At 40.8% G+C, this 16510-nt stretch overlaps 1 protein-coding gene across 1 annotated transcript in view; it reads left to right on the forward strand.

The window, feature by feature from the left end:
• The window catches only part of QRICH2 (glutamine rich 2), a 477139-nt gene extending 466252 nt beyond the window's left edge, over positions 1-10887 (forward strand). Inside the window, exons 15-16 of the mRNA XM_053709330.1 lie at positions 8123-8248; positions 10734-10887. Of these exons, the coding sequence (XP_053565305.1) occupies positions 8123-8248; positions 10734-10864 (257 nt within the window). The 3' untranslated portion in view covers positions 10865-10887. The remainder of the gene's footprint in view (positions 1-8122; positions 8249-10733) is intronic.
• The last annotated feature ends 5623 nt before the right edge of the window (positions 10888-16510 follow it).

A 16510-nucleotide genomic window follows, 5' to 3' on the forward strand; every position in this document is an offset into this window, starting at 1 on the left:
GACAAAATTGAAGTAAACTCATGCACATTTCATTGTTAACCTTTCTATCCCTTTAAACGGACAGTAAAGTCAAATTTAAACTTTCATGATTCAGATTGAGCATGCAATTTTAAACAACTTTCTACTTTCTTTACTTCTATTATATAATTTCCTTAGTTCTCTTTGTTGAAAAGCATACCTAGGTAGGCTAAGGAGCACTACTGGGAGCTAGCTGGTTATTGGTGCACATACCTTCTGTGCTAAGCTAGCTCCCAGTAGTGCATTGTTGCTCTTCCAATAAAGGATACCAAGAGAATGCAGCAAATTGGATAATAAAAGTAAATTGGAAAGTTGTTTAAAACTGTATGTTCTATCTGAATCAGGAAAGTGAAAACCTGATTTTTATGTCCCTGTCATATCCCTTTAATATATTTTGGTATAAAATGTTAGAGCAATTAGAATGCGCTGCTTATACAATATGGGTAAAATAAACTTGCATGCGTCTCAAACCCCTTATAGGTGAGCTACAGAACATTAAGTAATAGGGCTCTGCAAAACCATAAGACTTTTCTTCACCTATCTAGAATTGTTTGTGTCTTAAAGAAATCCCTCATTACAACGGTAGCGATAAAGCATTATATAGTGTCGGAATATTATCAGTTTCTAGCACATCGTTTACATCCTTGTATATCCGTGAGATATACACCAACAAAGGACAGGATAATTAACAACGCCTTATGCGCTGCTGTGAAAGGCAAAACGATGCAGGTATAGTTTGCTTCTTAGTAGCGATAAACTTCAACATAAGAAGGTTGTGAAAAAGTTCAAATATCCGAGTATGATAAAAACAAAGTATTTATTTGTTGATGTATATCTCACGGACAGACACAGATTGGAGCACTAATCCACCTGGCTTTGGCTGTTCAGCAGCCTTTTTCCTGTCACCAACAAAATCTCGTCCCTCCAGTGTACTGACTACTGATTAAAGGTCAGCCTGCTCGTTTGCACTTCTTTTCATTAAGAGTGCCACTTCACTTGTGAGTACTATTCCACTCGTCCTTTTCCATATCGTTGCACATTTGTGTTTGATTACCACACCATGAGGCGCTTTCTTTTTGTTTTCAACTTCTAGATTCTTTAACCTCAAGGATGTTGAAGGATAGGATTAGAGAACATCTTTTGTCCTTAGAGGAAGAAATTCCTAAAACTCCCTTAGCCAAACATTGTGCTACACATGGTGGTTCCACAGAGAAATCTTTCTATTTTCAAGGTATAGATAAAATCAATTTGGGTCCTAGGGGTGGAGATAAATTTGCAGCACTTAGCAAAAAGGAAGTGTTTTGGATATATACCCTAAAAACAGGGCATCCATTTGGAATAAATAAGATTAGCGATGTGAAATTATTCATTGCTAATACCAGATAATGGCAGCAGGATGAGTTGGTGCTTATACACTCGTCACTAATACAATATTATATGTCCCCTAATGGGATATATTTTATGAGAGTTTCCAATGTGTTATATATTTAGTTCTGTATATTGACAAACTGACATAGTGCTCAAACACTTGCCGTATATGAATGAACAATTTGCATTTATCTTTTACACAGCAATTTTTTATTGCATCATTTATAATGAAATACTGTTTGTGTTTGATATTTGTCAGTTGATAAACAAACAATCTATTATATTATAATATATTATATTGTATACTAATGTGTAATATGCCCCTCTCCTCTTTCACTCGTTTCCAATACTGGACTCAATGTGAAATATTTCTTTAAGAATTCCAATGCTTCTTATTTATTTAAGACTTGGATAACGTAGTTGAACTGCTCTGGAGTTTACGATATTAATGGTTACAATTATACTGACAATGTATCTAGGTATCAGAAGTAATATGTAACTAAACAACAGTTATAAGTGTCGAGTACTTTAGCCTTGCCAACATTGTGAAGAAATTTTATTTATGTTGATTAAGATTAAGGTCTGAGTGGCTAGATGTCAAATGAGTGTTTACATGGAAATTACGTAACAAACTACCATGTTTTTCCTGATTGGCCACACAGCGTTGTTTTTTAGCATTTAAATAGGGATGTTTGTCAATGTATTATTTAGCTCTGATTAAATGCCTGCAGGCATGAAACGCGTCAGCTATCAGTGCCTGTGTGCTGTGCCCTGAGTGTTTGTATTTTATTACATTTAACAAATAAAATGGACGTTTTAATTTAACAGAATCTTCCCTCTTGCATTTATCCGCAATATTGGATGGTGTTGCTAATCCTGAAAGTTTGCTTGAATTGAATTGTGGGCATGAAGGAGAGCCCTCGCAGCTGCATCCAGTTTCGTTAGTTTCGGCGTGCCTTGTGGCTGTTGGCCGAGTGGGAGAGCGGATTCCTTGGAGCCCTTATAGGCTCCTACCTGCATAGCGGACCCCCGGTGATAGGTATATGAATAACAGGGGGTGTGGATCCGGTAAGGTGGAAGTTCCACAACAGTATATATTACACTGTGAATAATATTTTGTTGGATCTGTAGATTTACCAAGGTACCCACATATCTAATGCTTTGTCCACATATTACTTAAAGGGATTGCTTGTTTTTGATACTCCTATGAACGGAACTTTGTTTTGGAATTATATCAGTATTGACTGGTGCAATATCACAGGAGTTAATTTGAACTTTCTTTGTGAAAAATACAGTTCATTTGTCTCATCTTTGTGTACATATGTGTGAAAACTCTCTTTGGCCCTGGTCTGGCAGAAATCATTTCCGAAATTACGGGTGGAAAGGGATCTTTCCTACCTCAGGACAAGAAAAATTGACCAAAGGTCGTCAAAATTCTAATTTTCACTTCTTTTGCAACTTTAAAGGACAGAAGTCTTCCTCCTCCTCTTCCAAGCCAGAGCAATCCAGGACCTCTTGGACGTCCAGTCAGCCTTGGAATAGGGGGAAGCAAAACAAGAAGCCTTCCACTGATTCTAAATCAGCATGAAGGGTTCGTCTCTGATCCATATTTGGTTCAAGTGGGGGCAGACCCTCTCTTTTTCAGCAGGATTGGGTACACAATGTCCCAGATCCATAGGGTGTGGATATAATATCCCAGGGTTACAAAATAGGGTTCAAATCTTGCCCTCAAAGGGGCAGATTTCTCCTGTCAAGATTTTCCTCAAACCAGGTAAAGAGGGAGGCCTTCTTAAATTGCGTAAAGGACCTATCCTCCCTGGGAGTTACTTTTCCAGTTCCTCTAGAGGAACAAGGTCTAGGATTCTATTCAAATCTATTTGTGGTTCACAAAGAGGAGGGAACTTTCCATCCCCTCCTAGATTTAAAGTCCGTCAACAAATTTCTCAGGGTTCCGACCTTCAAAATGGAAACTATTAGTTCCATTCTTCCGTTGGTTCAGGAAGGTCAGTTCATGACGACCATAGATCTGAAGGACGCGTATCTTCATGTTCCCATTCAAAGGGATCATCACCAGTTTCTCAGGTTTGCTTTTCAGGACAAGCATTTCCAGTTTGTTGCACTTCTGTTTGGTCTTGCCACGGCTCCCAGAATATTCACAAAGGTTCTGGGGGCTCTTTTGGTAGTAATCAGATCTCAAGGAATTGCAGCGGTGCCTTGTCTAGACGACATCTTATTTAAAGCGTCATCTTTTCAACTAGCAAAATCTCATACAGAGATGTTGTCTTTTCTACGTTCCCAAGGGTGGAAGGTGAATCTAGAAAAGAGTTCTTTAGTTCCAGCTACAAGAGTGTGTTTCCTAGGGACAATCATAGATTCCCTGTCCATGGAGATTTTTCTGACGGACGTCAGAAAATACAAACTTCTGGCTTCTTGCCTGTCTCTCCAGTCTTCTATTTGTCCTTCCATGGCTCAATGCATGAGGTGATTGGTCTGATGGTTGCTTCTATGGACATCATTCCTTTTGCTTGGTTCCATTTGCGACCTCTGCAACTTTGCATGCTCAGTCAATGGAACGGAGACCATTCAGATCTATCGCAGAGGATAAATCTGGATCCTCTAACAAGAGACTCTCTCTCGTGGTGGATTTCTCAGGAAAACCTGGCTCGGGGCACTTGCTTCATAAGACCTTCTTGGGTGATTGTGACTATGGACACCAGTCTATTAGGCTGGAGAGCAGTTTGGGGTTCTCTCAAGGCTCAAGGCCTGTGGACTCGAGTCTTCTCTCCCTATAAACATCTTGGAGTTGAGAGCAATCTTCAATGCCTTGGTAGCTTGGCCTCAATTAGCTTTAGTCCGGTTTATCAGATTTCAGTCGGACAACATCACCTCAGTGGCTTATATCAACCACCAGGGAGGAACTCAGAGTTCCTTGGCTATGAAGGAGGTGGCTCGCATTATGCAGTGGGCAGAAGCTCACAATTGTCTTCTATCTGCCATCCACATTCCAGGAGTGGACAACTGGGAGGCGGATTTTCTGAGTAGACAGACTTTTCATCCTGGAGAGTGGACTCTCCATCCAGAAGTTTTCTCTCAGATAACCCTTAGGTGGGGGGTCCCAGAGTTGGGTCTGATGGCGTCTCTTTAAAATGCCAAGCTTCCAAAGTAAGGTTCAAGGTCAAGAGATTCTCAGGCCGCTTTGATAGATGCCCTAGCAGTTCCTTGGATCTTCTCTCTGGCTTACCTGTTTCCTCCGTTTCCACAAATCAGTGCTTGCATCGGTAATTCTAATAGCTCCTGCTTGGCCTCACAGGATCTGGTTCGCGGATCTGGTCAGGATATCATCCCTTCCTCATTGGAGGTTACCTCTGAGGAAGGATCTTCTAATTCAGGGTTCATTTCTCCATCCAAATCTAGATTCTCTGAAACTGACTGCTTGGAGATTGAACACCTAGTTCTGTCTAGACGTGGTTTTTCTGAAGCGGTCATTGATACTATGCTTCAGTCTCGCAAACCTATTACTCGCAAGATTTACCATAAGGTATGGCATAAATATATTTATTGGTGCAAATCTAAAGGTTTCTCCTGGAGCCGATTGAGGATTCCCCGTATTTTATCCTTTCTTCAGGATGGCCTGGAAAAAGGTTTGTCAGTCAGTACTCTGAAGGGTCAGATTTCTGCTCTTCCATTCTTTTGCACAAACGTCTGGCAGATTTGCCAGATGTTCAAGCCTTTGTTCAGGCTCTGGTCAGAATCAGGCCTGTGTTTAAACCTGTTGCTCCTCCTTGGAGTCTTAACCTAGTTCTTAAAGTTTTGCAGCAGGATCCGTTTAAGCCGATGCATGTTGTTGATATAAAGTTGTTATCATGGAAGGTTTTGTTTCTCCTTGCTATTTCTTCCACTCAAGTTTCGGAGCTTTTGGCTCTGCAGTGTGATTCCCTCTACCTTATTTTTCATGCAGATAAGGTGGTCCTTTGTACTGTTGGGATTTCTCCCTAAGGTAGTGTCGGATGGAAACATTAATCAGGAGATTGTTGTTCCTTCTTTTTGTCTTAATCCTTTTACTCATAAGGAATGTCTTTTGCATAACTTGGATGTTGTCGCATGCTCTAAAGTTTTACCTACAAGCTACTAACGATTTTTGTCAATCTTCTGCCCTGTTTGTTGTTTTCTCTGGAAAGCGTAAAAGTCAGAAGAACACTTCTACTACTCTTTCCCTCTGGTTAAGAAGTATGCTTCGTTTGGCTTATGAGACTGCTGGACTGCAGCCTCCTGAGAGAATTACGGCTAATTCCACTAGAGCTGTCTCCTCTTCTTGTACTTTCAAAAATGAAGCTTCTGTGGAACAGATTTGCAAGGCAGCTACATGGTCTTCTCTGCATACTTTTTCCAAATTCTACAAATTTGATACTTTTGCCTTGGCTGAGGCCTTTTTTGGGAGAAAGGTTCTTCAAGCGGTGGTGCCTTCTGTTTAGGTCTTCCAGCCTTTTTCTCCTTCCCTGTTCATTCCGTGTCCTCTAGCTTGGGTATTGGTTCCCACTAGTAATTGAAATGATGTGAACTCTCCATGTCATAGGAAAGAAAACAAAATTTATACTTACCTGATAAATGTATTTCTTTCCAGACATGGAGAGTCCACGACCCCGCCCTCTTTTTAATTATAATTTGGCAGTTTGTTTTCGTAAACCTCAGGCACCTCTATATCCTTCTGTTTCTTCTTTTTCCATTTTCCTTCGGCTGAATGACTGGGGATTATGGGTAAGGGAAGTTACATTTAACAGCTTTGCTGGGGTGCTCTTTGCCTCCTCCTGCTGACCAGGAGTTAAATATCCCACGAGTAATTGGAATGATTTTGTGGACTCTCCATGTCCAGAAATAAATACATTTATCAGGTAAGCATACATTTTGTTTTTTACCTCTGTGATTACCTTGTATCTAAGCTTCTGCAGACTGCCCCCTTATTTCAGTGCTTTTCATAAACTTGCATTTTAGCTAAACGGTGCTACCTCATAAATAACTCCACGGGAGTGAGCGCAATGTTATCTATATGACACACATGAGCTAGCACTGTCTAACTGTGAAAAACTGTCAAATGCACTGAGATAAGAGGTGGCCTTCAAGGGCTTAGAAATTAGCATATGAGCCTACTTAGGTTTAGCATCAAGAGAACAAAGAAATGTTTATGATAACAGTAGATTGGAAAGTTGTTTAAAATTGCATGCCCTATCTGAATCATGAAAGTTTAATTTTGACTAGACTGTCCCTTTAAGTGTGATGTGTAAATTGGTTTCATTTTGTCTGTTATGCAGAGATATTACTAAGTTATACATTGATGTTCTAGTCAATACCATATTCCCTCACCGGCCACTTTATTATTATTTATTAGGTACACCTGTTCAATTGCTTGGTGACACAAATTGCTAATCAGCCAATCACATGGCAGCAACTCAATGCATGTAGGCATCTAGACGTGGTGAAGACGACTTGCTGAAGTTCAAACTGAGCATTAGAATGGGGAAGAGTGGGGATTTAAGTGACTTTGAACGTGGCATGGTTTTTGGTGCCAGATGGGCTGGTCTGAGTATTTCAAAAACTGCTGATCTACTGGGATTTTCACAACCATCTCTAGGGTTTACAGAAAATGGTGCGAAAAAGAGAAAATATCCAGTGAGCGGCACTTGTGTAGAGGTCAATGCTTTGTTGTCAGAGGTCAGAGGAGAATGGACAGACTGGTTTGAGATAATAGAAAGGCAACAGTAACTCAAATAACCGCTCGTTACAACCAAGGTATGCAGAATACCATCTCTGAACGCACAACACAACAAACCTTGAAGCAGATGGGCTACAGCAGCAGAAGACCACACCAGTAGCCACTCCTGTCAGCTAAGAACAGGAACTGAGGCTACAATTCGCAGAGCCTCACCAAAATTGGACAATAGAAGACTGGGAAAACTTTGCCTGGTCTGATGAGTCTCAACTTCATCTACGACATTCATATGGTAGGGTCAGAATTTGGTGTAAACAACATGAAAGCATGGATTTATCCTGCCTTGTATCAATGGTTCATGCTTGTGGTGGTGGTGTAATGGTGTGGGGGACATTTTCTTGCCACACTTTGGGCCCCTTAGTACCAATTGAGCATTGTTTAAACACCACAGCCTATCTGAGTATTGTTGCTAACCATGTCCATCCCTTTATGACTACAGTGTACCCATCTTCTGATAGCTACTTCCAGCAGAATAATGTACCATGTCACAAAGCTCAAATCATCTCAAACTGGTGTCTTGAACATGACAATGAGTTCACTGTACTCGAATATGACAATGAGTTCACTGTACTCCAATGGCCTCCACATTCACCAGATCTCAATCCAATAGAGCACCTTTAGGATGTGGTGGAACGGGAGATTCGCATCATGGATGTGCAGCCGACAAATCTGCAACAACTGCGTGATGCTATCATTGCAATATGGACCACAATCTCTGAGGAATGTTTCCAACACCTTGTTGAATCTATGCCACAAAGAATTAAGGCAGTTCTGAAGGTAAAAGGGGGTCCAACCCGTTACTAGCAAGGTGCACCTAATAAAGTGGCTGGTGACTGTATATTTATGATTATACAATTTCTGTGATTACTGTTTTACAACTGTTGTGTTCTAAAGCTCAATACTAGAATGTATTCAGTATCTTCTTTCCCATCTCCTTTTAGAAAGGTTCCTTATTTTCCTTTTTTTCCTCAGATTTAGCGCCTGACAAGGACAAAGAGAAACTGCCTCAGGTCTCCCAAAAAACTCTGCCTCTTTGTGACAGGAGCCCCTCTATCTCCTGTGTGCAGAGTGACGATATGGGAGCAACCAACTACACAGGTATGTACAACGTATGGAAATGATAGATATAAATATATCTCTTCATCTCATTAGATCTGCGTAGCTAGTTGGTAGCGTAAACAATTAAGGGCTAGATTACAAGTGGAGCGCTAATTTACTGGCACGCGTTAAATAACCACAGGTCGTGCTCGCATTGCACCTCACTTGTAATACCAGCGCACATTTGCATGCGCTGTTATTACTAAGTTGATCGCAAATATCGCTTTCACCGAATCGATATTTTGTGCTCAATTTGTAATTTAGTCCTAAATCAGTGATGGGCAACTTGCGGCCTGAGCACTACATGGGACCCTTGGCACTGGTGTCAGTCGCCTTTCAGGAAAAGCAGAATTAACGTGCCAGTTTAGTGGCCCTGGGAAAAAGCATAACTACAAATGTGTCCTCCGTTTCCTCTTGCTGGTTAAAGGGACATTAAACACAACGGTTAATCTCTACCTAACAATATTTAATTAAGATAAATAAAGCCACATTGTAGTATACATTCTTTATTTTGTCTGCTTCTGCTGTAAATACTACTTGAAATATACACATATATGCAAATTATGACATTTAGGGAAGTGTGATGCGGGAATCCAGACGTGGACCCGTTGCTCAGTGTGCCTAGAGGGATATGGCTGCACATCACTGACGAGGCCCACAATAGGCCGAAACTTACGTCTGGGGTTTTGCTGTTTCTCTCGTTCAGAGAAGGATTGCCTGGTATTTCGGGGCTGGACTGTACAGTGAAGTCAGGATCAGACTGATATGCTTCAGGAAAGTTCTTCTCTGTGAAAGGCACATGTTGAGCAAAAAAGAGGCTGCTTCTTGGGTGGTAACTAGCCATAGAACAAGCTATTATGCTATTGTTCGTTCCCAGGTTGAGCGCTTCTCTCTTTTTATTTATGCAAACTTCTTGAAATATGCTTGTGTCACTGTCTCCAGAGAGCCTGTAGTGCCTGCATCATATTTAAGTATGGTGAAATATGCCTGAACCTGCAACATGCTACAGTAATTACTCAGAGCACAACCTAATTTACATCTTTCCTTAAAGGACCACAGTACTGCTCTTGGTTTACTGTACCTTGTAAATTGTGCTAACAAAACAACAGTGTTAAATAACTTTAAAACATTCATTTTACAATGCAGTGCTTGATCGTTTATCTATGATATGAGATTAATGTCCCTTCATGCTCGGAGCTGAGTGACTTGTGACCTCCTTGCACATGTGAGGGCCTAGGCAGGTCACCTTATGGAAGAGCCGCCTCTGGACAAGTACAAAAACAGCAGCTGAATGTCAGTATGTTTAAAAGTGGTTACTGAGCAATTAATGTATACATAATACTGTCCATGGTTAGCATGAAGCTAAAAGAGGCTGCACCCTGGGTGGGTACTATACCATCACTCTATCCCCAATTGAGTGCTTCTTTTTCCTATTTTTCTGACATGAGGCAACACCAGGTTTGCCAGACCCATACATGGATTTCCTTCTTAGCTGATAACAGTTCATGGCTTCATAACATGTGGGATATATTCCAGCCTATCAGGAGGAGGTCAAGAACCCTCACAGAGCTTTAGACCCTCCCACCTCCTCTCCAGTTTGTTCTTGGCCTCTGAGGAGAGAGGTTATAGATGTCAGAGGAGTTTATTATTTTTTCATATGATTTGTGGGCTCAGATCTGACTTGGGACCCAGTACCCCAAGGTAACTTCACTCCAAGAAGATTTAAGAAGACTGAGTTAAAAAAAGGATGATGATTACCTCTGTTTTGTGTTTTTCAGAGCCCTAGTGGGTAATCTAACAGCCATAACTGCCCTCAGGCATCACGGCAGAAATTGGTACTTGATAAGACAGCACTGTGTTGTAGGGAGCAAATCAGATGACCCTGGTTTATACACACTAGAAAGGTCACATTAGAAAAACGGTGGTGGGGGGGGTGGGGGGTGGAGGTGCAGACTTGTTGTTAAATACATTGCTGGTGATATAGGCAGCTTGGTAAAGTTCAGACCAGAACCTATGGGGGCTGAGTATAATTTGGTTGTGTCGTGATTAAACCAGGGTCCGACAGAGTTATCTTAAAGGGACAAAAAACTGCAAAAAGAAAATTCTCTAATGTGTTAGAGAATGTTATTACTGTACCATTGCTTTCATGTAACTATGTGTTCAACACCTGCAAATGGGGTTAAACACATGGTTAAAGTCAGATCCAGAGCAGCAATGCGCTTCTGGGAGATCTCTGAACACATCTGCTGAGCGAATGACTAGAGGCATATGTGTGTAGCGACCAATCACCAGCTAGCTTCCAGTAGTGCATTGCTGCTGCTGAGCCTACCTAGGTATGCTTTTTAATTCAGTTGCACTCTTTCCTAATAGTCACAGCAGGGATTTTTATACTGATATATGTAGAATAATACAACAAGTAAAGTTTAATGAGTTGTGGACCTTATCATGTCTAATAATGTGATTTTTATATGTTAATCATCTGCAGCTCGATCATCCAGTAAAGGTCTCGGATCCCAGAGCAGTCTGCTGCGCCAAAAGGATCCTCTCACCGAAAGTCAGGAGACTCTGAAAATCAAGGTTGATTTAGACATTACAAAGATGGGTGCTGTGCTCTAAAAATAAATAAATTATTAACAGACTGAGAGTGTGTTTTTGAGATCATTGCAATCAAAATGTATTCAAAAAGGATACAGAAAGAAACTCTGTGCCTGAGGTTACTCTGCAGATCTCTGTGGCAGAGGTACTGTAAGGCTCACTGACACGTAAAGGGCTTATTTATTTAGCTCACCAGGATGGAAATGCACTGCGTGACTCACAGGGAGGGAAAGTGTTAACTGCCTAACTCACTGGGATCGGTCACTGGGAATGGGTTAATTGTTGAGCTCACCGGGAGAAAAGAGCTTACACTGCAAAGTCTGATTACTAGGAGGGAAGGGGTAACACTGCATTGCTCACTGGGAGGGAAGGGGTAACACTGCATTGCTCACTGGGAGGGAAGGGTTTACCCTGTAGGACTTACTGACTGTGATGTATTTTCACTGCATTACTCACTGGGAGGGAAGGGGTTACACTGCATTGCTCACTGGGAGGGAAGGGGTTACACTGCATTCCACACTGGGAGATAGGGGTTACACTGCATTACTCAATGGGAGGGAAGGGTTTACCCTGTAGGACTTACTGACTGTGATGTATTTTTACTGCATGGCTCACTGGGAAGGAACAGGTTACAACCAGTGTGAATTCAGCCTGTTCTCACCAGTTCTTAAGAACCTGTTGCTAAACTGTAGGAAGTGTAAAGGTCCTGTATTATAGAGAAGTTAGAGAACCTGTTGCTAAACTGTAGGAAGTGTAAAGGTTCTGTATTATACAGAAGTTAGAGAACCTGTTGCTAAACTGTAGGAAGTGTAAAGGTTCTGTATTATAGAGAAGTTAGAGAACCTGTTGCTAAACTGTAGGAAGTGTAAAGGTTCTGTATTATACAGAAGTTAGAGAACCTGCTGCTAAACTGTAGGAAGTGTAAAGGTTCTGTATTATAGAGAAGTTAGAGAACCTGTTGCTAAACTGTAGGAAGTGTAAAGGTTCTGTATTATAGAGAAGTTAGAGAACCTGTTGCTAAACTGTAGGTAGTATAAAGGTTCTATATTATAGAGAAGTTAGAGAACTTGCTGCTAAACTGTAGGAAGTGTAAAGGTTCTGTATTATACAGGTTAGAGAACCTGTTGCTAAACTGTAGGAAGTGTAAATGTTCTGTATTATAGAGAAGTTAGAGAACCTGTTGCTAAACTGTAAGAAGTGTAAAGGTTCTGTATTATACAGAAGTTAGAGAACCTGTTGCTAAACTGTAGGAAGTGTAAAGGTTCTGTATTATACAGAAGTTAGAGAACCTGCTGCTAAACTGTAGGAAGTGTAAAGGTTCTGTATTATAGAGAAGTTAGAGAACCTGTTGCTAAACTGTAGGAAGTGTAAAGGTTCTGTATTATACAGAAGTTAGAGAACCTGCTGCTAAACTGTAGGAAGTGTAAAGGTTCTGTATTATACAGAAGTTAGAGAACCTGTTGCTAATCTGTAGGAAGTGTAAAGGTTCTGTATTATACAGAAGCTAGAGAACCTGTTGCTAAACTGTAGGAAGTGTAAAGGTTCTGTATTATAGAGAAGTTAGAGAACCTGCTGCTAAACTGTAGGAAGTGTAAAGGTTCTGTATTATAGAGAAGTTAGAGAACCTGTTGCTAAACTGTAGGAAGTGTAAAGGTTCTGTATTATAGAGAAGTTAGAGAACCTGTTGCTAAACTGTAGGTAGTATAAAGGTTCTATATTATAGAGAAGTTAGAGAACTTGCTGCTAAACTGTAGGAAGTGTAAAGGTTCTGTATTATACAGGTTAGAGAACCTGTTGCTAAACTGTAGGAAGTGTAAATGTTCTGTATTATAGAGAAGTTAGAGAACCTGTTGCTAAACTGTAAGAAGTGTAAAGGTTCTGTATTATACAGAAGTTAGAGAACCTGTTGCTAAACTGTAGGAAGTGTAAAGGTTCTGTATTATACAGAAGTTAGAGAACCTGTTGCTAAACTGTAGGAAGTGTAAAGGTTCTGTATTATAGAGAAGTTAGAGAACCTGTTGCTAAACTGTAGGAAGTGTAAAGGTTCTGTATTATACAGAAGCTAGAGAACCTGTTGCTAAACTGTAGGAAGTGTAAAGGTTCTGTATTATAGAGAAGTTAGAGAACCTGCTGCTAAACTGTAGGAAGTGTAAAGGTTCTGTATTATACAGAAGCTAGAGAACCTGTTGCTAAACTGTAGGAAGTGTAAAGGTTCTCTATTATAGAGAAGTTAGAGAACCTGCTGCTAAACTGTAGGAAGTGTAAAGGTTCTGTATTATACAGAAGTTAGAGAACCTGTTGCTAAACTGTAGGAAGTGTAAAGGTTCTGTATTATAGAGAAGTTAGAGAACCTGTTGCTAAACTGTAGGAAGTGTAAAGGTTCTCTATTATAGAGAAGTTAGAGAACCTGCTGCTAAACTGTAGGAAGTGTAAAGGTTCTGTATTATACAGAAGTTAGAGAACCTGTTGCTAAACTGTAGGAAGTATAAAGGTTCTGTATTATAGAGAAGTTAGAGAACCTGTTGCTAAACTGTAGGAAGTGTAAAGGTTCTGTATTATAGAGAAGTTAGAGAACCTGTTGCTAATCTGTAGGAAGTGTAAAGGTTCTGTATTATACAGAAGTTAGAGAACCTGTTGCTAAACTGTAAGAAGTGTAAAGGTTCTGTATTATACAGAAGTTAGAGAACCTGTTGCTAAACTGTAGGAAGTGTAAAGGTTCTGTATTATAGAGAAGTTAGAGAACTTGTTGCTAAACTGTAGGAAGTGTAAAGGTTCTGTATTATACAGAAGCTAGAGAACCTGTTGCTAAACTGTAGGAAGTGTAAAGGTTCTCTATTATAGAGAAGTTAGAGAACCTGCTGCTAAACTGTAGGAAGTGTAAAGGTTCTGTATTATAGAGAAGTTAGAGAACCTGTTGCTAAACTGTAGGAAGTATAAAGGTTCTGTATTAAAGAGAAGTTAGAGAACCTGCTGCTAAACTGTAGGAAGTGTAAAGGTTCTCTATTATAGAGAAGTTAGAGAACCTGCTGCTAAACTGTAGGAAGTGTAAAGGTTCTGTATTATAGAGAAGGTAGATAACCTGTTGCTAAACTGTAGGAAGAGTAAAGGTTCTGTATTATAGAGACGTTAGAGAACCTGCTGCTAAACTGTAGGAAGTGTAAAGGTGCTGTATTATACAGAAGTTAGAGAACCTGCTGCTAAACTGTAGGAAGTGTAAAGGTGCTGTATTATACAGAAGTTAGAGAACATGTTGCTAAAATGTAGGAAGTGTAAAGGTTCCGTATTATAGAGAAGTTAGAGAACCTGTTGCTAAACTGTAGGAAGTGTAAAGGTTCTGTATTATAGAGAAGTTAGAGAACCTGCTGCTAAACTGTCAGAATCCCACCATTAGTTACAACATAAAGATCTTTGGCACAGATTGAGTTTCTTCTCATTTCTTGTTACAAATTAACAAAATGACACTACATCTATGACAGCAGTGTTTTGCAACATTGTATAACAAAGCTATAAATTATGGCAGGAGTGTTTTACAACATTTAGTACTAAAGACACGTTCACACTCCTGGACTCTTATGAGCCTACATAGTTTTACTCTTCAATAAAAGATACCAAAAGAACAAAGCAAATTTCATAACAGAAGAAAATTTGCAAGTTGTTTGAAATTGCATGCTCTAACGGGATAATAAAGGTTTAATTTTGACTTTACTGTCCCTTTAATGGGTTAATCCAAGTGAATATACAATGGGATAGAAGCTACACTAAGTATGCTGTGGCAGGAAATCAGTTACTCGGTGGGGCTTCATGATGGAGTAGGAGCTACACTAAAGGACTCTATAAGAGGGAAAGGGTTAATCTGTGTGGCTACATTATGTGGTAGGAGCCACATTAAACAACTCTGGTGGGATAAGGGTTTATCTTTGGGTCTACATCATTGGGAAGAAGCTACATTAAAGGACTCTGTGGCAGGGAAAGGGTTACACTGAGGGACTACATCACAGAGTAGGAGCCACACTAAACAACTCGATAAAAGGGAAAAGGTTAATCTGTATGGCTACATGATGGGGTAGAAGCTACACTAAAGGAGCTTGTGGCAGGGAAAGGGTTAATATGAGTGACTACATGATGGGGTAGAAGCTACACTAAAGGAGCTTGTGGCAGGGAAAGGGTTAATATGAGTGACTACATGATGGGGTAGAAGCTACACTAAAGGAGCTTGTGGCCGGGAAAGGGTTAATATGAGTGACTACATGATGGGGTAGAAGCTACACTAAAGGAGCTTGTGGCAGGGAAAGGGTTAATATGAGTGACTACATGATGGGGTAGGAGCCACACTAAACAACTCTGTGGCAGGTAAGGGTTAATCTGTGGGGCTACATGATGGGGTAGAAGCTACACTAAAGGAGCTTGTGGCAGGGAAAGGGTTAATATGAGTGACTACATGATGGGGTAGGAGCTACACTAAAGAACTCTGGAAAGGAAAGAGTTAATCTTTGGGGCTACATATTGGGTAGGAACTACACTAAATGACTCTGTGATATGGAAAGGGTTAATCCATGGGACTGCGCTGCATTTCACAGTTTATTGCACAAATGATTCTCATTCTTTCCATCTCACTGAGCTGATTTGCATATATGCTAATCCCTTGGTTACTAATAAACCAAGCGCATGTGCTCCCAGACCCCCTCAGTGGCTGCATATAATGTTATGATCAGACCCCAGCGACAGCGGTGACCACACTACACACCCAACATGAGGTTTATTTCACTTCCCTTTCTCACAAACCTGGAAAAGAAAGTGAGAAATAAAAGCTGTGTCTGGAGGGGCACAAAGAGGAGTGTTGTGTAATAAACAAAGGGGGCACATGCAGGGCAGGAACAATGGTGACATGGGGTCACAGGAAGGGAACCAGGAAATAATGCTATAAACTAAGCCCAGGGCGAGAGGGTGACTGGAAGGGTGTGTCTGGGCTGGGGGCACTTGCTATGGGCTTTATGTGTAACAATTATTCATACATGAGCTAATGGGGGATTCCTACTGGTTTATGCAAGGGACCCATCACATGCTTGTCATGAGATGAGAGGAAGCCTGCAGCATATAGTATAAACAGAACATATGCACTCCCACTGCAGGTGGGTAACCAAGCATGATGGCTAATAACTGTGTAGGGTCTCTGGGTGTTCATACATGGTGTGTCTATGCACAGAAGGGTAATGACTGTATAGGGTCTCTGGGTGTGCATACAGGGTGTGTCTATGCACAGAAGGGTAATGACTGTATAGGGTCTCTGGGTGTGCATACATGATGTGTCTATGCACAGAAGGGTAATGACTGTATAGGGTCTCTGGGTGTGCATACAGGGTGTGTCTATGCACAGAAGGGTAATGACTGTATAGGGTCTCTGGGTGTGCATACATGGTGTGTCTATGCACAGAAGGGTAATGACTGTATAGGGTCTCTGGGTGTGCATACATGGTGTGTCTATGCACAGAAGGGTAATGACTGTATAGGGTCTCTGGGTGTGCATACATGATGTGTCTATGCACAGAAGGGTAATGACTGTATAGGGTCTCTGGGTGTGCATACAGGGTGTGTCTATGCACAGAAGGGTAATGACTGTATAGGGTCTCTGGGTGTGCATACATGGTGTGTCTATGCACAGAAGGGTAA

This window comes from Bombina bombina, chromosome 1 (assembly GCF_027579735.1).
Source record: "Bombina bombina isolate aBomBom1 chromosome 1, aBomBom1.pri, whole genome shotgun sequence".
In the NCBI taxonomy this organism is placed as follows: Eukaryota; Metazoa; Chordata; class Amphibia; order Anura; family Bombinatoridae; genus Bombina; species Bombina bombina.